Source organism: Apodemus sylvaticus, chromosome X, assembly GCF_947179515.1.
Source record: "Apodemus sylvaticus chromosome X, mApoSyl1.1, whole genome shotgun sequence".
NCBI lineage: Eukaryota > Metazoa > Chordata > Mammalia > Rodentia > Muridae > Apodemus > Apodemus sylvaticus.
In genome coordinates this window covers 150,036,691-150,064,041 of record NC_067495.1, presented here as the reverse complement: position 1 = coordinate 150,064,041, position 27,351 = coordinate 150,036,691, and the positions used below count along the sequence as shown (strand labels likewise).

Genomic DNA, 27,351 nt, shown 5'->3' with positions numbered 1-27,351 from the left:
GCTAATTAAGTGTAATAATACAATCGGTAGACCCTTTAAAACAAGTCCCTTGGCTTGGAACAACGCCAGGCTCCTCAACAGGCAACTTTGCTGCTTCTACAGAAAATGATACTAAGAAAATGCTGGTGCAGTCAAATGTTTATCGCAGCGGGCAACTGCTCAGCAGGGCGGCTCTAATAGGCGCCAAGAGCCTAGACTTCCTTAAGCGCCAGAGTCCACAAGGGCCCAGTTAATCCTCAACATTCAAATGCTGCCCACAAAACCATCCCCTCTGTGCCCTAGCCGCCTCTTTTTTCCAAGTGACAGTAAAACTCCACCAATCCGCAGCTGAATGGGGTCCGCCCATTTTCCCTGCCTAAACAGACAGGAACTCCAGCCAATTGTGGGCGTCACTGCTAAGGCTCCGCCCCACCCTGGGCTCCACAGCCAATGGATGGTAAGCTCCACAAAGCGCAGGCAGTGGGGCGCGGGCGCGCAGGTGCAGCAGCGCCCAGGCTGGCAGGGAGGGCGGGACGCGACGTCGGCCGTGCGGGGTCCCAGCGTCGGTTGCGCGCGCGCTCCCTCCTCTCGGAGAGAGGGCTGTGGTAAAAGCCGTTCGGAAAATGGCCGCCGCCGCCGCTGCCGCCGCCGCTGCCGCCGCCGCCGCCGCCGCGCCAAGTGGAGGAGGAGGAGGAGGAGGCGAGGAGGAGAGACTGTGAGTGGGACCGCCAAGGCCGCGGGCGGGGACCCTTGCTGGGGGGCGGGTAGGGGCGGGACGTGGCGCGGGAGGGGCCCGCGGGTCGGGCGACAAGGCTGGCGGATGGCGTCCCTCCTCTCTACCCTCCCCCTCCCTCTGCTGCCGGTGGTGGCTTTCTCCACTGGTCTCCCACAATCGCAAGCGACAGTCCTCAGCGCGATCTCCCTGGAGCCACCTTCGAATGACGCCCTCCCGCTGCCCGCCCCATCTGTGTGCATCCTGGGCCTCAGCCATACAAGCACCCTTGTTGTCTGGGCTTCGCCAGTTGGGGCTGCGCGCGCTCCTGCCCTTCTTGGGGCTTTGGGCCTCAGCACTGTCGCGCGCTCGCGATCCCGGCCTCTCCCTGGATTGCGCTGTCCCCTCTTCCTCGCGCGCCCCCACTCCCGTTACTCGCTCCCCCCCCCCCCCCCCCGACACACACACACAAAACCGCGCGCGCGCGCGCGCCCATACACACGCACGCGCGCGCGCGCACACACACACACACACACACACACACACACACACACACACTGGTGCGCATGCGCAGTCCACCTCCCGTTGGGAGAGTGCGCCACAAGGGCTCCAGAGCTCTTAACCCCATCTCTGGGTTTTGCTCCCTCCTCCTCCTCTCTCATTCTATGACTTTTTGCCCCCACTGCAAGCGAGTCGGTCCATCAACTCCATTCCCCACTTGGCAGGAACAAGTTGGGGGTTATTGTCCACCCACAAAAAGGACTAGACGTTATGTTCCTATGTTCCACAACTCATCATAAAGAGATGGTTGTAGTTCTCATCAGGAACTGTGGGCAAGGGACTGTGCGTTCCTGAGCACTCGAAGCTCTTCCTTGAGACCATGCCTGCAGGGTGCTCTGGTTCTTTAGGGATGTTGTGCTGTGGCTTCGGAGTATGAGCGTCTTCCCACCCTCTCTCCCCTCCCTTCGCCAGCGATCATCCAGTTACATAAGTGGAATGGGACATTGTATGTAACGGGCTCTCTTCGTCCTGGAGCACTCAGGACCACCATACCAGATGGGGAGAGTTCATCGCATCACTGTGACTCCTGTCAATTATCTTTGAAAGTTAATTCTCTTTTTAGTTTGGTTATGGCTGAATCACTTAAATCACAGGTGACTTTTATGTGGCAGTGGTAATGTTTAGTTTGGTTATGGCTGAATCATTTAAAACACAGGTGACTTTTATGTGGCAGTGGCAATGTTTCTGAGGTTTTGCACTAAAGGTTTAAAGTCTAAAGGTTTTAAGTCATGGAGTCTTAAAAAGATTCGGTCTCACAAGAAAGACCCTGGTATGACATTGTTAAGGATGGATCCACACAGAACAAAGCTTGCTAGGAAATACCTCTGTGCTGGTTCCTTGTATGTTCGGGTATAGATTGGTCAAAACAAAAATGGGCTCCGCCACAAAATTGATATTCCTGACTCATAGGCATAATTTTCCAGGAACACAAATGGGCTCTGTTGAATCATTTGCATGTTGTCTCCAGTGTTTGGAATTATTACCCCAAACAGTGAGACAGTAAGCTCAAATACAGGGTGGTTGATGGCGATCATGAAACAGAATGAACTTAATTTATAGTGCTAAGTGGCTGAGATGTTGTAGAACTCTCACAAGTTCCAGATATTTTGTTATACTACGTAAATGAAACCAATTTATGCCTGGGTAGTAAAATTTCACTAATAGGTAATTATTACTGTAGAGGAGAATTTTGGGTTCATGCTTGGAATTATATGAATCTCAACAATTTCAATTAATAACATGATTAAGCCGATATCTTAGGTTCTTTGAAATATGTCAGATCTCTATAAAAAAGATAAGGTTTGGGTTGTTAGGTTCTTGGGGAATTTCCACCAAGGATTTTGAAAAATATAGGCTTTTGGTTTTTCATTTGTTTTCAACTTCAAATTCAAGTCATACTGAGAAAGCCTAGGAAACACTTTGCTTTTATTTCCTGGGTATGTCAGAACCTTAAAGAATCCCTTTTCACTTTAAAAGTACAAATGATCTAAAAATGAGTTCATACACATGACCAACAGAGTGTATTCACTTTCACAAACACCCAAGTCTTGCTTGTCAAAAAATTCCAAGGTTTGCACATCTGAGCCTGAACTCAGAGTTGGAACCTTTACTTTGTTTTTATATTCTACAAAGGGTTTTCTTCCTCAGGTGCCTCTCTGGTTAGCTATTGGTTGTACCCATAGCTCTTTAAACATTGTAAGCAACTTCTTGAGCACAGTTTCCTTTTAAAATGCCTGGTAACATCTGAAGCTAGTGTGTCCTAAGAATTTGAAGAAACAGTATGGCTTTGATCTATCACATATGCCTAATTCCTTTCCATGAGAATGTGTCTTAAGTGCTTTAAAGCTACAGTAACAGGTTCCTGTTTCACTGAAGAAAAAAAGCATCATGTAGTCCTTTGTACTCTAAGGATTATTCTTTTTTTTAAATTTTTTGTTTGTTTGTTTTTTGTTTTTTTGGATCTGGTTTTTTTTCGAGACAGGGTTTATCTGTGTAGCCCTGGCAGTCCTGGAACTCACTCTGTAGACCAGGCTGGCCTCGAACTCAGAAATTCACCTGCCTCTGCCTCCCAGAGCGCTGGGATTACAGGCATGCGCCACCGCCGCCCGGCCTCTAAGGATTATTCTTTTCCTTTTTGTTGTTAGTGTTGATATATGGGGCATCAAACCCAGGACCTCATGCATGCTAGACAATCACCCTTTTTGTGCTGTTTGACTCCTGAGGTACATATGACCACAAAGACCACACATACACCACAAAGATTTTGGAAAGCTATACGTTTTTGCAATCTGTGTATTTTCCAGATAGAGTTGTTCCTTCTACCTGATCTGCTTCTATGAAGCCTAATCTATTGGGGACAGGGAGGCAAAGCTACGGAGTTTGAAAGAAAAACCAGTTAAATCCCATGTTCCAGTGCCCCAACCCCACCCATGCGCTCCTGAGAAGTTTGGGGTTTTTTTGTTTTATTTTTTTTTAACCCCAAAATAAAGAGCAGCAGTGGTAAACTTGTTAGTTTGTTTGCATGGTAGAGGATGTGTCCTGGAACTGTTATCTTTTCTAAAGATAACTGTCAGTGAAAATCTTTTTTTATTAATTATTGTCATATATTGCATCCTGACTGCATTTTCCATTTCCTCCTCTTCTCAGTCCCTCACTCCTCCCTTCTCCCTCCCCATCTACTCATCCTTTTACCTTCAGAAAAGGGCAGGCCTCTCAAGCATATCTGACAAACATGCATATTAAGTTTCAATAAGACTAGGCACATCCCCTCTTATTAAGGCAGCCAAGTAGGAGGAAAGGGATTCCAAAAGTAACCAAAAGTATCAGAAAGAGCTCCCCACTCCCTCTGATAGGAGTCCCACAAAAACAGGTCACTCATTGGGGAATCTTTTAATTGGCTGAGAGCAGTTTACCACTAGTGAACCACTAGTCTGGGAAGCATAGAATGATGGACAATGACATTTCTAGTAGCCAGTTCTTTAAGCACAGCCTAGACTGGAGAATTCCAGAAGTGTAGCAGAATACCTCATTTTAATCACCTGCTCTGGTAACATCTATGCAGACCAAGCCATGTAGCTGACAGAAACAATCTTTTTAGTTGGGTGGAGAACACTATTGTTCTTCCAAGGAAAGGACATTGTCCTCAGTGCCCATCACAGCCATTTTTAATCACTCCACTGTTGTCCAATCAGCACTGCGCCTGCTCATCATTTCAGGGAGGACTAGTGTAAGTCCAGTGGCTCCCTACTTCTGGGGCTTGCTTATATAGAAGGGGTGTGTGTGTGTGTGTGTGTGTGTGTGTGTGTGTGTGTGTGTGTGCTCTTCTGCTTTCTACAATTCTCTTCTGCCTTTCTCTTCCAAGGAACATTTTTCTTCTAAAGTTTGATTTTAATCACTTTCATGGGAAATATAGTGTGTGGAATGTCTGAATCGTGACAAAACTCAGAAGGCAGATATGCCTACTCCCATGTTAAAGAGGGAAGTATGACCTTTTCCTGGACACTCTGCTAGCATGTGAATGTCTGCTCACCTAGCTGTGTTGGTACTGTGGTACAAGTAACTCTTGTTACTGGCCAAGACTTAGTAAAAGTGTGCTTATCTTTTCCTAAGAGCTGGGGGTATTTTAGGATGAACATTTTTGTTGGATTTTCACCTAACTGTATTCATTTTTAACTTTTTTTTTTCATGAAATCTCAAACATAAGAACTTAGAATAAAGCTTATTTTAGCTTCCATCGAAATAAGGGCTGAAGATATAGGGCTCAGTCAGTAGTAGAGCATTTGCCTCACATGCCCAAGGCACTGATTTTAGTTCCATCCTTACAAAAATAAAATTGCAGGTAGGTAAAACTGTGGTCTTGAGAAATTGTGACTTTGTGGGCCTTCTTAAACAGGGCACTGGTTTGATTTTTTATTAGGCTGATATCCAAAAAATAATTAACTTTGGGATTTCAAACTGTTCCATGACTTAATTCTATGAGTTAAGGAAATTATGGGAATTAAGAGGTTTTGCTGAGCCTTAAAAGATAACTGTAAGCATCATCTAGGTAAATAGAATACAGCTGCAAAGGACTTTTTGCTGTTGCCATTCCCCTGGATTCAACCCCATGAGTGACTATAATAGTCTTAAGTTGTATAAGCTTTTCTTTTAGTGAAAAGATAAAAGTGTTATTGCTGGGAGAGCCAAGTGTCTGAAATTAGGTTTTTAGGCTTTAACAAGGAACCAATGGTTAGCTTGGTGGCTACAGCCTTATTTGAACATGTGTGCAAAAACAAGAGAGGCTGAAGCAGGAAGATCTGAGTTTGAGGACAGCCTGAACTACATAACAAGATTGCCTCAAAAACAACAACAATGGAGGGAAGTGGGGGGCTCAGCGGTTCAAAACACTTGCTTATCTCCACTACCTTCATAGAGGTTCACAGTGGTCTAATTCCAGTCCCAGAATCCATCTTCTGGTCTCAGCAGGCACTACATGTGGGTAGTGCACAGACATACATTCAGACAAATGCTCATACACATAAAATAAAACTAAATAATATCTCAAAAATTTTAAAGAAAAACAAGACTGGAGAATCGTCAACTCAATGTGTTACAGGCATTGAGATTTACTGATGTGAGACACAAAAGAATCGTCAACTCAATGTGTTACAGGCATTGAGATTTACTGATGTGAGAGACTTACAGTAATTTATTAGAGAAGGACTTATATAGTTTGGATGATGGCTTTGGATCTCCTAGTGCTTTTTGTCTTTTATCTCAAGGTGAAAACTCCTTTGTGTGCTGTTAGAGCAGTTCCTTGCAGCTTTGACTGCTGGAAGCAGAAGAGAGACTTTTGCCTCTGGATTTGGTTGTGTTCTTTTTGAGGTGATGTGTGGGTGTCTTTTTGTTTGTTTGTTTTGTTTGTTTTTTGGTTTTTTGTTTTTATTTCTTTTGGGGAGGGTTGGATAGGGTTTTTTGGTTGTTTTGTTTGGTTTTGATGTCTCATATACTCTTGAACACATTCTATCCTTGACTTTTCCTGTATAATGTGGTGGAAGAAATACTTTACCAGAAATCACCACTTGTGGTATGCATTGTAGTTTCAAAGTGTTCCTCAGAGGTGTAAAGACCTCTGATAGTGTCAATTCTGACAACCATAAATCTTGTTCTTATTTTAGCATTTTGTGTTATGTGGCAGTAATTTGCAGTTTATTCTTTGCTTCTAACTAGCTGAGCTGGGAAGTAACATAGTACTTTGTCTGTGTTTATCTTCAGAATGTTCCAAAAAGCCTTGGGAAAAAAGGTGCAGCTCAATGGGGACTTTCAACTTACAATTTTCTTTGTTTTAGGCTCCATAAAAATACAGACTCACCAGTTCCTGCTTTGATGTGACATGTGACTCCCCAGAATACACCTTGCTTCTGTAGACCAGCTCCAACAGGATTCCATGGTAGCTGGGATGTTAGGGCTCAGGTAAGTAACCTTCCTCTTTTTTTTTTTAGTATATGTCCTGGTTTGGCCATCTGTTTTTAAAAAAAAAAAGGAAAAAAAAGATATACTATTCTTGGACAGTATGAAAGTACCCCAAAGACAAAAAATATAACTGGGCCAAACTGTGCCATATAATAAAAAAAAGTCACTTCCCTGAGCCCTGAAAGTTCAGTTCAGTTTGGGTAGAGTTACTTGGTAGCCACAGTGTGATCTGGGGGGTGGGTGTCAGATTAGAGCTGGAACTGGTGATCTGCAGCTTCAGTTCACCTTGAAGCAGGAGAGTGCTTGTCCTGAGCTCTTCACCTGTGCTGCTGCTCTTGCCTAGTGGTCTTCAGCATGATGCTTTCTTTGATTTGGTTTGGGCTAAATGACTTGCAGGTCAATGTTAGCAACAGTGGTGTACTGTATTTTCATATATTTCAGAACTGGTATGTGGTCCCCTAGAAGAGTACCCTTTTGAAAGTGTCACAGCACAATGGAGCCTGTGGTTAATGGTGTTTGCTTGCTGAACTCTAATGGAGTGAATCCAGACAGATGTGCAGCTCTTGGGATTCTAGAGCAGGATAAGTGCTTTTGGAAAAGTTGGAAAGCCAAGTCATTTTTAGATCTGACAGATCTGCTACAGTGTGAACTAATGTGGTACCATTGGGTGGACTTTAGTTTTACAAGAGTGAATTGTTCTGTAATTTCTTATCCTTTATCAGGCTCAACTCTCTCAAACTTTTTTTAATTAGTAATTATTCCACATTTGATATTTTGTCACCTGTATTTCTATGTGATAAAACAGATAACTCCAATTGAATTTTCCTATCTTCTACAAAGGAAAATATTGACTGTTCATACCATGCTGCATGGTGATTCTAGCAGAGATCCCCAATTAGCATGTTCTGTATTTCTAGATTTATTACACTCATAAAGCTATTGTGTACAGATACACACACACACACACACACACACAAATAGCTAATTTATCTGGGTGAGTAAGTTTTGGGTGGAGGAGAATAGAAGGAAATGAAGACCATAGCACTGCCCCCAGTTTCTGGACTTGATTCTGCTTCTGATCCTGTGACCTCAGTTGTCATTCTCTTTACTGTGATGAGGTATGCTCCAGACCAGACTGATTGTTCTTTGTACTTTACATATTAATGCTGGTGGGAGTTATATGGCTGGTGCTTTGGTTCAAGAATTCTACTAAATGTAATAGAAGCAGTGATGGGTAGATGTTAGACTGTAAATGATTTGTGTTTTTTAAAGTCTTTTTCTTAGTTTATGAATGACTTTAGGAAAAAGGCAGTAATGACATTATACATGTTTCTCCAGAGAAAGGGTGGATTTTTTTTTTTTGAGGCCAGCTTATTTTACATAGTGAGTTTCAGGCTAGCCAAGGCTACATAGCAAGACCCTGTCTCAAAAAAAAAAAAAACTATAAAACTTTAAATTAGAACTTCTTCATGAGCCAGTCATTTTGAAGAATGGCTGCCTAGACTTGGAGGTACTGGTAGGTATTGGCACATCATCTTTCCAAATGGCAATCAAAATTCTTCGGACTTCATAATTAGGTACCTATTTTTTAAATCAGTGCTCCTTTTATTATTACTCAGCTGAACTTCAGTAATTATTGGCCATTTGTATCTTTCCCTATGTGAATTATATGTTCATGTTCTGTATTTATTATTCCATCAGGACATTTTTTTATTAATCTTTAATTCTATGTGTGTGTGTCTTTCTGTGTTTGTGGTGTGCACATGGAAGTTACATATGAGTTCAGGTACCTGCAGAGGCCAGTGTTAGATCCTCTTGGAGCTACAGTTATGGACAGTTGTAAGCTACCTCTGAGTGTTAAAAAACCAAACACAGGTTTTCTACAAAGTTACAAGTGATCTTGGCTTCTAAGCCATCTTTTCAGCCCCCAAGATACTTCTTTGTAAGTAGATCTGTAAGAAGCCAGGACCTTGTACTTTGTAGATACACTGAACTGAATACCTAACCTGTTTGTCCTTCTATTATATAATATCTCAGGCAGCCCAGTGATTGGTTTAGTGGATTTAAGATGCTTCCATCAAGCATCTTTACTTGACTTGAATTTTTTTTGGGGGGGGGGGTGGTTTTTTGAGACAGGGTTTCTTTGTATAGCCCTGGCTGTCCTGGAACTCACTCTGTAGACCTGGCTGGTCTCGAACTCAGAAATCTGCCTGCCTCTGCCCCCTGAGTGCTAGGATTAAAGGCATGTGCTACCACTGCCCAGCTACTTGACTTGAATTTTATCTTCAGAAACCACATAGTAGAAGGAGAGAACTAACTCCTCAGAGAGAACCAACTCCTCCAAGTTGTTGACTCCCACAAGCTGTCCTTAGACTGTAGCACATGTGTAACATGTACACTAAAATAATGTTAGGATTTCATTTGCTCTTAGTGTTTTCTGGGAGCTGGAGATAATGGTTTAGTGGTTAAGAACATAAGAACACTTGCTGCTCATGCAAAGGGCCTGGATTTAGTTCCCAGAAGTCACAAGGGTATATAACTCATTCCAGGGGATCCAGTGCCCTCTTCTAGTCTCCACAGGCATCACACATGCATGTGGTACATAAACTTACACTAGAACAAAACACATAAAATTATTTTTTTGTTTTTGTTTTTTTGGATTTGGTTTTTTCCGAGACAGGGTTTCTCTGTGTAGCCCTGGCTGTCCTGGAACTCACTCTGTAGACCAGGCTGGCCTCGAACTCAGAAATCCACCTGCCTCTGCCTCCCAGAGTGCTGGGATTACAGGCGTGCGCCACCACCGCCCGGCTAAATTATTTTTTTATACAAGAAAATCTTTTTCTTCTAAGAGTTAGTTGATACTTTTATTTTCTTTCTAAAAAGATTGATGTATTATATTCCCAATGTATGCATATTTAATGAACCATAGGTTCCTGTTTGTCCACATTCCTTTTTAAATTGGTTTCTAAAATTGTGTGTGTGTGTGTGTGTGTGTGTGTGTGTGTGTGTGTGTGTGTGTGTGTGTGTGTGTTTAGGCTAAGGGATCATTAGGTTTAGTGGCATGCCTTTTTATGTCTCTCCAGCCCTTAGGTAGTTTTTTAAGTTAGCTTACAAAATGATGGTTTTATTATGGTATTTTTATATATACTCTGTTCTGTTGCTCATTCTTCGCCATTCCTTTTCCTGTTCTCCTGCCTTGTTTTTCTGGTCCTCGATACAGAACTACCACTACCCCCCTTTTCTTGTTTCATGTCATATGTATTCTATTACCTATTTACCCTTAAGATTGCCCTGTGTCTTCCCAATCATTTTTATATTTAACTTTGAGGTGGGATGATTTCTGGAGTATGCTTGGGTTTGCCATTTGGTGAACATGTCATTCAGTTTTCAAATTATTATTATTATTGCCATTTACATCCAGATCTCTTTTATAATGCTACAGTTCTATGCTCACTGAACACTAATTCCTGCTTTCCTGCTTCATCCCTATCCTTACTTCATCCACTATCTTACTGGCTGTCAATACCGTCTAATGCCTTACTCTGAATGTTTATGCATGTGTGTTTTATGTATTTTGTATGTTTACACATGTACAAAAGTATGTGGGAGTATATCTTTACCTGAACCATAAAATATGGCACATAGTTGCAAAGCTTGCCTTCTAGTTAATGTATCTTAGAGACTATCTGGATTTAGTTTATATAGAACCATATCATTCTTTTTAACTGCTGAAATAAGATAGTCTATTTATGGGATATGCTATAATACATTTAATTGATTTTCTATTAATGGATGTTTGTGTTTCTAATTATTAAAATGTCATTTATCCTACTGTGATATAGTGGCACACACCTTTAATTCCAATACTTGGGAGGCAGAAGCAATAGGATCATTGCAGATTTGAGGCCAGCCTGCTCTACATAGTGAGTTCCAGACCATTCAGAGCTACATAGCAAAACCTTATCTACCTCAAAATGTTGATGCTCTATATTTTAGTTAGGATTTTATTGCTGTTAAATAGGGTTTATTACATGATCACCATGACCATGACAGCTGTTACACAGGAAAACATTTAATTGGAGCTGGCTTACAGTTTCAGAGGTTTAGTTTGTTATAATCATGGCAGGAAGCATGGCAGCCTACAGGTAGACATGGTGCTGGAGAAGGAGCCAAGAGTTGTACATCTTGATCTGAAGGCAACCAGGAAGAGACTGATTATATATTGGGCAGAGCTTGAGTATAAGAGATCTCAAAGCCCTCTTACACAATGATGTTACTTCCTCCAGCAAGGCCACACCTACTTTAATAAGGCCCTACCTCCTAATAGAGCCACTCCCTATGGCCAAGCATTGAAACATGAAATTCTATAGGGCACAAACCTAGTTAAACCACCATATTATACATTTTTGCTGTAGATAACTATTTAGCTCAGAGACAAGTTTATCTGTAAGATAAAAGTTCTAGAAGTGGAATTTATTAGGTCAAAGGATATATACATTTTAAAATTTCTAAGTATTGCTGAACAAAGAGGTAGCCATTTAGTTGTAGACTTTTAAGGGGAAAATTATGAATAGATAAATACACAAATATATGACTGCAGAAATATTCTTAGAGATTAGAGTGTAGTTGGGCTAGGAGGAAGTTGTTTTTAGCAGTTAGCACTAGAAACCAAACTTTGGAGGCTTCCACTTCATAAAATATGATCTCATGTGAGCAGGGCATTTCAGGCAAGACATTTTACTTGATGAGGGGAATTTCAGCTAGTTCCTATTCATGGATCTTGAAGAAAATGGACCATTCTAAGTTGTGGTGGTTCTTTTGGATTCTTGGCTGGAGAGTATTCCTCAGATGTTGGACCTTCTGCCTATACCCTGTTTTAATTTGCATAAAGGATATCCTGTAAGTATTTGGGACCAAGTTCCTGTTGCTTCATTTATTTATGAATGTTGTAGTGTATATAGCAGTACTTTATTCATATAACCCGTACTGATTGAGCATCTGTTATGTGGGTTAGCTGTGCTAGCTTCTGGGACTGTCCTTACCCTGGCCTAATATAGGTACAGATGGGCAAATGGGCTGTGATTTTTCCAAGGGGTGGACAATTATGATAGTGAAAAGTGTCTGCTACTGAGCAAGCACATAAAACTTAGATTTATGGGATATAGAGAGGCAGAGAACAGTTTAGTTGTCTTTGTCTTAAATGGCAGCATCTGAACAGTAAGGAAACTTTAGCTGAGTCCAGGAGAAAGCATCAGTAGGAAAAGACAATGAGTCTTAAAGATAGACAAGAATGCCTGGTAGCTGAGCCAGGAAAGAATATATGTCTGGCTCAGTACACAGACATAGGCAGGTGTGCGTAGTCAGCTGGGACCTGAAGATGGGAGCTCTTTTGTTTGGGGGCATGTAGTATGATGTTCAGGCAGTTGTATACAGGCACTCAGGGCAAGCTACATTATACTCTTAAGATACTACTCTTATCCTCAGAGGCAACAAGCAGTGCTCTGTCCATTCATCCTTTACCATTTCCACAATGAATTTATTCTGGATTTACTCAAAGGCCAACTTCTATAACCTTCCTATTCCGCCTATTGGAGCTCCAGGGTTACCATTATAGATCTCCTTACAGAACCTCCTTCCCCCCATAGTTTTGTCCCAGGAGATTGGTAGACACTTACGTAGGACAGGGCTTCTCCTTCCAATATATTCTCTATTAATATAATAACTCTCAATAGTGCTAGCCTATCAGGTGGTCCAGAGCTTGTACAGGAGCAGAAGCTATCTTTGGTATTAAATGATACTTCTCTTGATTTCTTTTTAGTCTATGAAAATACTTTTACCACTAACTCATACCTGCAGCCCTTAAACCCTTGCAGATTTCCATCAGTTGTTTTTTTTTTTTATAATGTGTGTATATTTTTGTTTTTGAGTCAGAGTTGTGCTGTGTAGAGCACTGACTAGCTTAGACTTTGCAACAGTCTTTCTCCCTGTAGGAACCACTATGCCCAGTTATTTGTGGTCTTTTTTTTTTTTTTTTTTTGAGACTGTATCATATAGCACAGGCTAGCCTTAAAATCACGATGTAGCTGAGGCTAGTCTTTTTTTTTTTTTTTTTTTGAGGCTAGGCTTAAATTACTAGTCATCCTACATCTACCTCCCAAGTGCTTGGATTACAAGTGAATGTCACCGTAGTTGGCTTTATTATTTTTTTAACTTTTTGGGGGGCTTTATTATTTTTTGACTTGGATAGTAAAGGAAGTGTATGAGCAAACTTGTTTCTTTCTTGTGGACTAGATCTATCCTGATGAGCCAATGTTAACAGCACTCCTCTGATTCTCCCATCCTGGGCTAAGGGACTGAAACTAGAACCTTCTCCCAGATACTCTGAGATGTTTGCTCTTCTGTTCTTCCTAGGTCATTCTGTGGTTGTTTTCCCACAGCCTTCCTAGCCCCTGTACCCTATCCATGTGGTAGCTAGCTACCTAAGTACTTTTTGACCCAGGCATAAGTGTTAGCGATCTGCATATTCATGCCAGACTCCTTGTGTAGAACCCAGAAACAGTCCCAGCTAAACTCCAACTCATGGTAATTTCCCTGCCTTCCTAAGGTAGTCTACTAAAGTTGCTCAGGACACATTACATTTCCAAGGTTTGTCTTGTACATATAGCATAGTATATTCTACAGTGCAGGATGCTATTGTATGCAACTCCTTTTTTTTTAAAGTATGGTTATATTGATCTTTGCAGATCTTCATTTCTGTTTCCTTTTGCTATGGAAACATTTTTGTAACAGAAATCTAACCAGAGTCTTCAGTGAGATGGATTAGCTAGAAACAAGGATTGACATTTGCTTTATGTTTGCATCCTTTGGTCCTGTTAACCAGAAGTTGTTTCATTTCTATGTTTCTAAAATCTTTCCACACACACAAAAGTGGCATCTATATCTAGGCTTACCTTCTTGTCACCATTGTAACCCTCTATATTTCTACTAAACCATGAATTTAATACTTTTGCAGCACCTTAATTTTCTCCATGTAAGTCAATTTTGAAAATCTTGAAATACTTTTTAGCTTGTTTGGGACTTTTAATAATGCCTTGGTATTCTCCTCCAACCTGGGACCATATCTGATACATTTTTATAAAATGATTTGAACAGTATATACTAGTGTTCCTTATTCCTTGCCTAGTAATTGACAGTTGTTCCTCTGTGTCCAATTCCTGATAATCCTATATCTTCATTAGTTTGTACCTCATAAATGAACAGATTCAGTATACCAAACCACTAAGGGAAAAATACGTTGCTTGAGGTATGTATTAGCATTGCTTTGATGTGTTGTATTCTAAATCTTCCCACACATATTTGGTAATTTATTTTTAAAATATAAGTTTCCATGTGTTTCTAAGTTTTGTGTTTTTGTAAACAGCAGAAGGTATTAGAGCATATTAAGGACTAATTTGCTCTAATATTTTTAGCTGTTTTGGGAATTATACTTGGCAAAAAAAATTAGACAAACGTCTGCAAGTTGTGACAGTTTGGCTTTTGTTTGTTCTTTTAAATTCCAAGATAAGTAAATATGGTGTTTTTTAGGCTTGTAAGACTATGGGAATGATAAAATCCAAGTAGTTAGGACAGTAGAAACTTGTATTTTTTAATATTTTTTATGTATGTGGGTGTTTTGCCTAGCTGTGTATCTATACACAGTGTATAGGCTTGATTCCTTGAAGAAGCCAAGAAGTGGGTTTCAGACCCCTGAGGCTAGAGTAACAGACAATTTTGAGTTGCTATGTGGGTGCTGGGAATTGAACCTGAGTCCTCTAAAAGAAAAGCCAGTGTTGTTAGCTGGAGTCAACTCTAGCCCTGAAGGTGTGTTTTAAAGTGGTACTACCTTATTAAAAATATTAATGTAGCTTATAAGTACTTGTATAATATTCCTTAGATGTTCTTCCAGATTAATATAAAACAAAAATATGATACCTTTAAGCTTTTTGAGATTTGTTTTTTTAAAGCAGGATGTCATGTATCCCAGACTGATCTCAAACTCCCTATATAGTTGAGGATGACCTTGAACTTCTGATCCTCTTTGCTCCACAAGTGCTGGGATTATCGACATCACCCCACAAAGCAGAGCTCTTTATTTTTAATTATAGAAATGGAATATTATAGTAAGAAACTTAGAAAGTGCATATGGGTACAAAGATTAAAAGTTAAAAACATTCTGCCAAGCATGGTGGGACATGAATCCAGGACTGGGGAGCTAGAGGCAAGATGGGTCTCCAAGTTCAAGGCCAGCATGGTCTGCATAGTGAGTTCTAAGACAGCCAGGACTACAAAGGAAGCCATACTACCTTATTTTAAAAAAACAACAAAAGTAAAAAATATTCTGATAATTCACCAAAGAAAACTGCTATTCACGTGCTCAGAGATAAGGTCATAGCTCAGTAGTGGGATGCTAACATGATCATAGACCTGAGTTTAGTCCTCTGTACCACGAGGAGTATCTTTTTAGATTTCGAGATTAAGGACTTTGAGTCTTAGCTTACCAATTCAGGGGTTTGTGACCTTTGATGTGGAAAACACTTCATTTTTTATTCATTGACAGTTGTAGATAATAGGCCATTCGTGGTACTGTTGGGAGTAGCTCTAGCTTTGGCATATAGCTCCGTGGTAGAGCACATATTTAGCATGGGTAAGGCCCTGGATTTGATCTCTACTACCAGGAAAGTATGTGGTTATTACCAGTAGAGAATAAAAATCTTTTCAGCCGGGCATTGGTGGTACACGCCTGTAATCCCAGTACTCTGGGAGGCAGGGGCAGGTGGATTTCTGAATTCAAGGCCAGCCTGGTCTACAGAGTGAGTTCCAGGACAGCCAAGGCTATACAGAGAAACCCTGTCTCAGAGAAAAAAAAGGAAATCCAAAAAAACTAAAAAAAAAAAAAAAATCTTTTCAGATTACACTATATTTATTGTAGATATTTGAAATGTCATATATATTCATAACTGTTTGTAACTTTGATGGTTTGATCTACCTTTGGATCTGATTAATGATTTACCAAAGAAGCACATTTTATTCTAGCACAAATTCTTAAAAAGTCATAAATCCGTGTCTATATATTTTATGTATTTCAAATCATTTCCTGAGGAGGAATCCAGAAAACAAAAAGGGTTCTTGACCAAAAAGGGGGAGAGGGATACAGATGCCCATCTGAAAGTATAACTTATTGGTAGGATGAGGTCCTGAGTTCATTACTGAAACCTTGGAGGTAGGGTGGGGAGATTTATCTGTTGTGTTTATTATCCCAGGCAGCAGTAAACTTAAAAAAAATCATGTTGGGTTTGGTGATGCAAACCTATAACTCAGCACTTGTGACCCCATCAACCCATCATAAGTAAATAAATAATTAAATGACCAGTCGCTTTGAAAAATACCCCAAGAAAACTTTAGGATAACTGGGTAAAGTGCTTCCTGTACACATGTGAGAATCTGAGTTGTGATCACCAATAAACAGATATGGCAGAGATGAAAACGGTAGGATCCCCAGGGCTCTCTAACTAGATAGTCTAGTCAGTCTGTGAGATCCAAGTTTGGTGAGAGACACTTTCTCAAAAAATAAGGTGGGAGATACTGAATAGAACACTCAGTGGTTAAGAGTGCTTTCTGCTCTTGCAGAGGACTTAGTTCAGTTCCCAGCATCTATAGCAGCTCACAACCAACTGTGGCTCTAGAACCAAGATATCTGTCATCTTCTTCTGGCCTCTTTGGCCACCTACATATCCATGATGCGTGTACATATACACATGCACATAAAATAGTCCCTTAAAATAAGAAAAATAAGCTAGGAGGCAATAGAGGAAGATACTACCTGCTAACCTCTCACTTCTGTATGTGTACCAATGATAAATAAGTAAAACTTGGCTGGGCGGTGGTGGAGCACGCCTTTAATCCCAGCACTTGGGAGGCAGAGACAGGTGGATTTCTGAGTTTGAGGACAGCCAGGGCTACACAGAAAAACCCTGTCTCGAAAAACCAAAAAAAAAAAAAGTAAAATAAGTTATCAGTGGGCGAGAGAGATGGTTTAGCCGTTAAGATTGCCCATATCTCTTATTGGAGGACCCAAGTTTGGCTCCCAGAACCCATGTTAGATGGCTCACAACAACCTGTAACTCCAGGGAAATCCAACATCTCTAGCGTCCATGGGTGTTTTCACTCTACACAAACTTAAAAATAAATCTTTTTTTTTTTAAAGTTAAGGTATCTGTTGAAATTTGGTATGTTATTATATATTGTAATGCTAAGTGTGGGCTCCCAAGACCTGGTTGCCCCAGAGATGAGAGTCCACATGTAGGCCCAAGTGACGCTATGTGACTTTGCCCCCATTATTTCTGATTGGTAAATAAGGATGCCTACAGCCTAAAGCTGGACAGAATTGAGATAGACAGGGCTTGGTGTTCCTAGCATTGAGGGTCAGAGCAGGCCATGAGGAGAGAAAGAGAAGAAGGTGGAGAGAGGAGAAAGACACCATGAGTTAGGTAGGAGTCAAGAAAGCATACCCATGAGAGCTGGCAAATTGGAGTTAAGAACAGCACAGATGAAACATAGTAAGTATAATAAGTCAGAGTTATCGATAAAGTAGATTCTAACAACATAGAGGGTAGACAGCTGTGCAAGTCTAGGGCAGATTAAATAAAGCTCATTGTAAATCATAAAAGTTTTGTGTCTTTTTTTCTGGGAACTGAATGATCAAAGACAGTATAGAATCTCTGGATTGATATTAAATATTTCTACAATTGGTATCAGTACCCAACTAAGCAGTTATATAGGAAAAAGCACAGGTATACACAAAAGAAAAAGGAAACGAAGAGATGGATTACCAGTTAAAAGAACATATACAGAGTGCCTGAGTATGGTTCCCAGCATCCATGTTAGGTGACTCACCTTTTAATCAATCTCCAGGAGGCTCCAAATGTTTTCTTCTTTCTCCTCTATGGATATTCATACTCACATATGTACATTACCTCTATCCACTACTTCATAAATATAATTTTAAAAATAAATATTTTCAAAAGATATAAAATGAAATTTAAAGCTTCATCTTTTCATTTTGAGATAGTGCCTTACTGTATTAAGTGGAAACTTAAGGGTTCTTTAGAAAGTCAGTTGTATTAGATGATGTTTTGCTGGGGCAAACATGTGAAGGAACATTTTCTTGAAATGGACACAGGAGAAAGGACAAACACATGAAAGGACATGTGATGAAAGATTCTTTGCTAATGACACACATATTGGTCTGCCTTACATTACACAGTTGAGCTGCATTTGTTGGAACTCTGTAGAGAGAACCACACCAAAAAATTTCTGAAGGTGTGCTGTAGTTTCTTACCACTTCCACAAACTCAGAATGATTGGCAGTGATGTCAGCCAAGACAGATGCATGTGCTGAGGCAAGACCTGTGAAGGACATGTGATGTGCAGAGGGTATAAATAGGATTCTATAGACAGTGAAGGAGGCTGCACTTGACTTGCTTATTTTGCTTATAGAGCTACCTGTGCCACACTTGTTGGTCTCATATCTTCGCTGAGAGGCATAGCTGAGACCTCCTGGCGTTCCTCTGGGTCCCACCTGCTGACTTGCACCAAGGCTGAGGCCTGGCTTTCTCTGCTAGGTTGTGCCACTGCTGCTGATTCATGTTTACTATCCTGAGTTGTGTTACAAGTACATTTACTTGCTCTACCTCAGCAGCTCAAAAATCTGTTTTGAGTACTTAATGCCACATCAATGACTTAATATTTAATAGCCTAAAAGTTTATATTAATAGCCTATGCCATTGACATTTTAAATGGATTTTTGTTGTTTTTCCTTTCTTTCTTTGAAACATATCTCAATGTGCTGCACAGGCTGACCTCAAACAATCATTCTGCCTCAGCCTCTTGAGTTCTGAGATTACAAGTGCTGTTGGCATTTTAAATTTTCTTCTAGTTTTCTTTTTCCTTCCTGAATACATAACATTTTAGTGAGTGAGATCATCTATCATGTGCTGTTATAATCTGCCTTCTTTCCTTAACGTATGCTTAGGTATCTCTGAACAGCAGTAAAATAGATTGCATGAACGCTTTCCCCTAAAATAAAGATAGTTCAATTGCATTTTCTTACTCTAAAAATAATTATATATTTGAACTTGTGGTCCTCCTGCCTCTAAAAATAAAAATATGTATTTAATAGAAAATGTTTCATAAAATATAGAAAGAGGAAAAGTAGATGTTGTCTATAAATTTGCCATGAATTAGTAGCTAACATCTGAATAAGATTTTTATAGCACTATTTTAGTCCCCACATAACATTTCAATGTCATTTTATAACTTTTTTTCTAAGACTGAGCCTTCAGTAAGTGACATTTCTATTGCTTCTGCCTTTTCATTATTCTAAATGATGATGTATAGCAAGCCAGTGGAACCAACTCTACCTGTACCCAAGCCTTCCTGGGTCTCAAATTTAATGGCTTCTTTAGATATACTTAAGTTGCCCATTAAATTTTAAGTCCTAAACATAATTCTTAACTTCCTCTTTAACCTTGTTCCTTCTGCTCTTTACTACATTTTAAGAAATACTACCAGTATCTGACCAGTTACTCAATCCAAAGAGCCAATCTTGATTCTCCTCTTTCTTTCACCATCTTTTCATAGCACTTCATATGAGACAAGCTGCTTCTCATCATTTTCACTGCCAAGATCTCAGTCCAAGCCACAAATCACCTCTCAGATGAATATAGCAGTACTTTGGATGACATGTCAAACAGCATCCTCATTGACATCCTTATGAGACATAGGCCTCTTGGTTATACTGACACTCTGTTTTTACGTAATAAACTTTTTGCATACTCCATGCTGAAGCATATCAGTACATTAAGTCACCATGCATTCATCCCACAATGGAATGAAATGTCTGTAGTGGCCCAAGTACTGGTTTAGGCAACGGATAGGATGATTATAGAGCTTTAGTAGAGTGCCAGATGCAGACATAAAATAATTATACAATATTTAATTTTGCTTAGAATATTCTCAACATGTGGTCTGTGTGACTCCCTAGGGGGTGTTGATCAGCCTTTTCACAGGAGTTGTGTATCAGATGTCCTGCAAGCAGACATTTATATTACAATTCATAACTAGTAAAATTACAGTAATAAAGTAGCAAAAAATAATGTTATGGTTGACAGTCACCACAACATGAGCACTGTATCAAAGGGTCACAACATTAGGGAGATTGAGAACTACTGGCTTAGGACAAGTATGACAAGTATACTGTTAGAAGAGATCAGCCTTGAGTGAGTTAAGGAAGTCTTTCCTGAGGAAGCACAATGACAAAGCTGGGAACTGGTTCTTGAGTGGAAACAGGCAAGTTGTAAAGTAGAGAATGGCTTTCTACACTGAAAAAAAGCATAGATAAAGGTTTAGAGTTTAACAGGAACTTAGCCTTGGCTAGAGCAGAGCAATGTATGGAGGAATGGTGAGAGAAGTGGTCAGAGAGATAACAGCAACTAGATCATTCAGATTTTGGGTGTTGACATCAGAGTGGTAGGAAACTTAGAGGGTTAAGGTTATTGGAGTTTGAGATTTCATTTACAAAATAATAGGTTTAATTGCGACATTTTCATATGTATAAAAAATTGGTCTTATTAACTCCCTTGTTATCTACAGTTACCCCTCTTGCTGGTTGTCTTCTTAGTCCCTAAAAGTCCCCCCTTCTACTTTCATGTCTTCTTTTAGACTTACACTTAGGAGACAAAATGTGCTATGTCTTTCTTTTTGTCTTAATTCCTTTGAGACAGAGTCTCATGTACACAGGGCCTGGATTAAAATTTGCTGTGTAGCCAAGGATGACCTTCAAATCTTCCAAATGTCTCTCTTTTCCAAAGTACTAGAGTTTCAGGTGTGTATCACCATGCTAGGCTTTTGTCTTTCTAACTCTGGCTTATTTTAGTTCTCATATAAGTGATCTCTTTTTTTGTCTTTCCTTCCCTAGATTTTTAGAATATTCTCTTTATCCTCTGTGTTCTGAAATCTAAAGGGACTGTGTCTTTCGTTTCATTGTTCTAGGGATTTCTCAGTCAGAACACTTTCGTCTGTTGCTGTCTTTTTAAAAAGTTAACTTCCTGGGCCAGAGAGGTGGATGGCTTAGTAGTTAAGAGCACTTGTTCTTGTAGGGGACCCAAGTTCTATTCCAAGTACCCACATAGTAAACACCTCAACTGTCTGTAACTCCAGTTCCAGGAGGATCTAATGCCCTCTGCTGTCCTCCATGAGCATTGCATACATGTGGCACAGTTACATGGAAGCAGGACAATCATGCACATAAAATAAAGCCAAATATATACTCTGTTCTTCTCTTTGTAATTTTGGAACCTTGGATTGCTCCTGTATCAACTTTTCTGGAACTTACTTTGTAGGCTTGGCTAGCCTGGAACTCAGAAATCTGCCTACCTCTTCCTCCAGAGTACTGGGATTTAAAGGTATGTGTTACCATCACCTGACTTCTCAATTTTTCTTTTAAGTTCCACTTATTGGAGTTTGTACTGAAATTCAAATACTCCCTTCATTTTCTGAGCCTCTGTTAAATGCTTTATTACATTCTAACCTTTTTTCTTTACTATGAATCTTGTATGCCCACTGCCTAGAATTGACAATTTTTCACATGATGGCATATTTGCCTGGTCTACAAGATTGGTTCATTTTTATATTTCTTTGCTGATAGTTTGAAAGGAATTCACAGATATGATGGCATTTTACTCTTACGTACATCTCCTAAAAATTATATTTTTCAGTCTAAGCACAATCCTCTGGGTCACATCTAAAACACTTAATAACTCTATTTGTTATCAAGCACCTACTCCAATTTCAAATTCCCTTCAAATGTCTCTTATTCCTGTGAGTTAGGCCACAAAGCAATTACATTTTATATATTTACATTGAATTTAAATTTTCTTCCTTTGTCTATTTTGACAGGAACATCCTCCCTGCCTCCACTTTACTTTTGACAATGAGTCTTTTAAAATTTGTTATTGTTGTTTTAGATTTATTTGTTTTATTTTATGTGTATGAATCTATTGCTTGAATGTATGTATGTGTGCCAGGTATGTGCTTTGTGCCCCCAGAAGTTAGAAACCGGTATTGGATCCCCTGGAACTGGAGTTCTGAATGGTTGTGAGCTGCCATGTCAGTGCTGGGAATTGAACCCAGGTGTTCTGCAAGAACAACAGTTAATCTTAATTGCCAAGTCATTTCTCCAGCCCCCAACACTGACTTTTTGAAGCAATCATCCCAGGCAACTCACATTTTAGATCTCTCTCTTAATATAGAATTTGACTTTTATCCATTGAATTGTGAGAAAGTAGGTCTGCAGGCCTGTCTGGGTTAAACGTTTACAGGAAGAATCTCTTACAGGCAGTGTAGGGTACTTCATCTCTCCTCACATCACATCAAGAAGCACTTAATGGCTTATCTTATGTGGTATATGAAGTTACATTTTACTAAGTGGTTAAAGGAGATAACTAGTGAGGGGTGGTCAACCCCTGTAATCCCAGCACTCAGAAGTAAAGACAGACTGGATCATGACTTCAGGTCTAGCCTGAGATACTGTTTCAAAATAAGCAAAGCATAAGGGCACATAGTGTGCATACATACACTGAAGGTAGATGATAACTGCCAAATCTCTTCATTATAAATGTACAATTTTTCTGTTGTAACCAACAAATAATCTTTGTGGTTTAGCACTACACAAATACCTTTGTTTCTAACAGGTAACTCAATGACTTTAGCATTCATTCCTAATCCTTACTTGAATCTATTATTTTACTATGTGCTGCAAAATTATGGTTTATCTAATTTTGCCATCTTTCAATTGAAATCCCTCAGTAAAGAATTATCCATAAGAAAATATTTATCCCCCCCAAAAGTTAAAGATTTTTACTGGATTAATTACTAATTGTCAAAATAGAGTTAGTGATTATTGGTGACAACATATTTGTTGATATGTTTTTCATGTTGATATGGACTCCTCAAGTTTTATTTATTAGAAATTTTAGAATTTAGCCAATCTCTAGTGACACACATCTTTAATCCCAGCACTCAAGAGGCAAAGGCAGGTGGATCTCTTAAGTAGTTTAAGGCCAGGCCAAAACTATACAGAAAACTTGTATCAAAAAATTAGAAATTTTAGAATTCAGCTACAGTCATTGTTTTGTCATCAAATTATTCTGAATTTGGACATTGAAGAAGCTCTTTATATTAGTGCCTGTGCTCTCTTGTCACACTCTTATTAGCTAGTCTTTGAGCAGTTTTCTTGTTTTCTAACATCAAATATTGCACCCTAACATGTGCTTTTTCTGTCCCAGAATTGACTGCAGTTGTCTCTGGTTCATTATGTAAATGGTATTTAAACCCCCAAATGTGTATGCCAGATGTGATTTATTTTTACTGGGTTAACAGCACATCTAGACCCTTTGGGTGAACAAAGCAAGGAAAATTATTTAATTTTTTAGAAAAATTATGATTGTATAATGAAATCTTCAAAGATAGTTTTTAGCTTTCAGTAGTCTTTAACTTACGCCCATATTTTTTCCTTCACTGAAAACGTTGATTTCTAACAATGCTAATATACTCACTTATTTGCTGTGTTTTGTAATAAATATAAAATAATTACAAGGGACAGAAGAGATGACTCAGTGGTGAAGGGTACTTACTGCTCTTGCAGAAGACCTGGTTCTGTTCCTAGCATCTACATGGTGTTCACAACCATCTGTAACTCCAGTTTCAGTGAATCTGAACCCCTCCTCTGACCCCTGCCAGCTTCAAGCACTTATGTGATGCATGCATAGGCATACATACATATATGTAAAACACTCATAAATTAAAAAAATAAAAAATTACAAAACTAATAACAGTATTAACAAAAGTTGGTGCATCGGGGTATTTTTTTTTTCTGTTAGAAATCTTACTAAGGATGTAAAGTCAGGATATATACACAAAACCTACCTGGTATACCTGCCTGGGCTGTGGTGATACAGGCCTTCAATCCCAAAACTCAGGACAGAGAGGCTGAATGATTTCTGTGAATATGAGATTACCCTGGTCTATATAGTGCATTCCAGGACTACATAGTAAGACCCTGTTTTGTTTTGTTTTTTAAATCATCTGGAATATTTGCTTTTGTCAATGGTAGAGTAACTCATTTTGCTCCACTTTTCTTACAAATACTCAAAACTCTGATACACCATTGTCTTAGGGTTTCTATTCCTGCACAAACATCATAGCCAAGAAGCAAGTTGGGGAGGAAAGGGTTTATTCAGCTTACACTTTCATGTTGCAGTTCATCACTAAAGGAAGTCAGGACCGGAACTCAAGCAGGTCAGGAAGCAGGAGCTGATGCAGAGGCCATGGAGGGATGTTTCTTACTGGCTTGCTTCCCCTGGCTTGCTCAGCCTGCTCTCTTATAGAACCCAAGAGCACCAGCCCAGGGATGGTACCACCCACAAGGGGCCCTCCCCACTTGATCACTAATTGAGAAAATGCCCCACAGGTGGATCTCATGGAGGCACTTCCCCAACTGAAGCTTCTTTCTCTGTGATAACTCCAGCCTGTGTCAAGTTGACACACAAAACTAGCCAGTACAACCATATATATATATAAAATTTATTAATATGTCTTACAGACTGTGGTCTTGCTAGTTCAGCAATGGCTGTCTACCAACAGAAGATCCAAGAATCCAGTAGATCACAGATGTAGTTGAATTGACAACCAAGAAGATCAATCACAAGTTCACCTCTTATCAACGTGATATTCAGTCATATCTCCTTAAGTCATGCTTAATTTCCAAATGAAAACAATAACCAGGTCATAAGTCTATCTAACATGATAGAACTATCCCTTCTGCAGCATCAAATGCATTATAAATTCATTGGTCCCTTGAGAGATAACTCTTTTAGTATCTCAAACTTAAGTATAACCACTAATATTCTCTGTTACATTGCTGTTACATGATAAAGAAAGAGAGTAAAGAAAATGCAAATACCTATACAAAGACATTCCTAACAAAATTTGACAGAAACACTGAGGTCAGTTATAATTCTTGTTTCTGCAACTAGTCACGTGGCCTTAGCTGGCATTTATAACTTCCTTCCTCTACTACCCATTCTGTATTTTCTGCACCCTCATTAAGCAACTCGGGAGGTCTTTTCCTTGAAGTGTGACCCATACCTTCATTCCTAAAGGGTCTGTACCCTTTATCATCCTGCCTGGATTACGTGTCATACTTTGCTATTAACTTTAATCACAGGGCATTGTAGCACCAAGAGATGTCCTCAAGGATCCTAGCACGTAAGACAATCTTTCCTAACTCCATTGTTGAGAAACGGTTCAATACCCCTTGGTAACTAGTCACCCTTGCTAACACTGTTACTCCTTTCTTAGCTATTAGTTAATGGCCAAATGTCCAGAGGGAAGTCTGAACTTCAAGTTTAACAGACTATTTGTTAAGTCTCTAGGCAGGAGCACTCCTGACTCAGGAACCAAAACTTCTAGGTCAGCAGAACTTAATGTCATGGAAACAGGAAGTAAAATTTTTTCTAGTGGGTCACTAAGGGAAATAGTGAGTGGAACTATTCCTTTTATCCACCCCTTGATTCCTGTACCTGTGGATCCTGGGTATAGGAGAAAACATACCATATATTGGTCGCTGACTCAAAACTGCGTTCTGGAGAACCCTACCCCAATCTTTCAGGATGTTGCCACCTAGTTGGTGCTGTAACTGTGTCTTCAAAAGGCCATTCCATGTTTCTATCAGACCGGCTGCTTCAGGATGATGGGGAACATGGTAAGACCAGTGAATTCCATAATCATGGGCCCACTGTCGCACTTCTCTGGCTGTGAAATGAGTTCCTTGGTCAGAAGCAATACTGTGCAGAATACCATGACAATGGATAAGGCATTCTGTAAGGACACAGATAGAGGATTTGGCAGAAGCATTGCATGCAGGAAAGGCAAATCCATAACCAGAATAAGTATCTACTCCAGTAAGAACAAAATATTGTCCTTTCCATGAAGGGAGTGGTCCAGTGTAGTCAACCTACCACCAGGTTGCTGGCTGGTCACCTCGAGGAATGGTGCCCTATCTGTGGCTCAGTGTTGGTTTCTGCTGTTGGCAGATCTGGCATTCAGCAGCAGCTGTAGCCAGGTCAGCCTTGGTGAATGAAGTCCATGTTGTTGAGCCCAAGCATAACTCCCTTCTCTGCCACCATAGCCACTTTGTTCATGTGTCCATTGAGCAAGGACAGGGATGGCTGGGGAAAGAGATTGACTATCCACAGAACAGGGCATACTATATCTACTTGCCTGATTATTGAACTCCTATTCTGCTGAAGTCACCTTTTGATGAGCATTTACATGGGATACAATATTTCACATCCTTTCATTTGGAGAGATCTAGCCACATCTTTCTCAGATGGTTTTCTCACCAATTTTCCAATCATGCTCTTTCCAAGTTCCTGACCATTAAGTCAGTCCATCAGTTTAATCCATGAATCCACTAACAATCACACATCTGGACATTTCTCCTTCCAAACAAAATATATGGCCATGTGTTCTGCCATACTGCCCCGAGTTCTGCCCACTGTGAAGATTTCTCTTCACTGGTGTCTTTTAGGGTTGTCCCAGAAAGTGACTGTAATAGATTGGTGCTGTGCATGTCCTACTTTATGACTTTGTGGGTCCATGATGGGCAGTTTAGGTTGAATGGAAACTTGGTGGCCCATTGTCAAATGTTCATAGCAGTCCAAGAGCGGCCTTTCAGAGGGAGAATGTCTGCAGATGATGGTTGAACCTTGCTCTGAATTCCCAAAGGTCTCTTCTGTGATTCACCTATAGGGGTCTACCAAAGGCTCCAGACTTTATCCCTATCTGCCACTGATACACAAGTGCCTCAGGTCTGCTGGATCATGTGGTTCAAGTGGCCTGCTCAGCAACCTGGACCTGTTGAAGAGCCTTCTCCTGTTCTAGGCCCCCTACAAAGCTAGCAGCTTTCTGGGACTGAGTAACATACCCAAGAGAGGAATGTGTTGTCTCTAGAATCCAAATAGACCCGCTAAACATTGTGCTTCTTTCTTGGTGATGGGAGGGGCCAGGTACAATAACTTATCTTTCACCTTAGAAGAAATATCTCTGCATGCCCCACACCACTGGACTTCTAAGAATTTCACTGTGGTAGAAGGTCCTTGAATTTTGGTTGCATTTATTTCCATTCTCTGATATGCATACATGTTGTCAATGAGTTCAAAATGATTTCTACCTCCTGCTTCCTTGGTCCAGTCAGCATAATGTCATCAATATAGTGTACCAATGTAATATTTTGAGGAAAAGACAGATGATCAAGATCCCTTCTATATTGTGACACAGGGCAGGAGAGTTAATATGCCTTTGAGGTAAAACTAAAAGTATACTACTGCCCTTGCCAACTGAAAGCAAATTGATTCTGGTAGTCTTCTATGGACAGGTACTAATATCTGTATACCATGTACCTGGTGACATGTTAATATGCTCAGTTAAGAACACCATTTCTGGTACAGCAGTTGTAAGTAGAGTCACCACTTGATTAAGTCTTTAATAGT

At 40.0% G+C, this 27,351-nt stretch overlaps 1 protein-coding gene across 3 annotated transcripts in view; it reads left to right on the top strand.

Moving 5' to 3' along the window:
- The first annotated feature begins 509 nt into the window (after nucleotides 1-509).
- Nucleotides 510-27,351, top strand: part of Mecp2 (methyl-CpG binding protein 2) — a 62,958-nt gene continuing 36,116 nt past the window's right edge. Inside the window, exons 1-3 of one of the 3 annotated variants that reach the window (XM_052171759.1) lie at nucleotides 611-694; nucleotides 6,013-6,115; nucleotides 6,580-6,703. In XM_052171759.1, coding sequence (XP_052027719.1) covers nucleotides 6,678-6,703 — 26 coding nt within the window. In that variant the 5' untranslated portion in view covers nucleotides 611-694; nucleotides 6,013-6,115; nucleotides 6,580-6,677. Of the gene's footprint in view, nucleotides 695-6,012; nucleotides 6,116-6,579; nucleotides 6,704-27,351 lie in introns of all 3 variants that reach the window. The other 2 variants (XM_052171760.1, XM_052171758.1) reach the window with 2 other exon arrangements.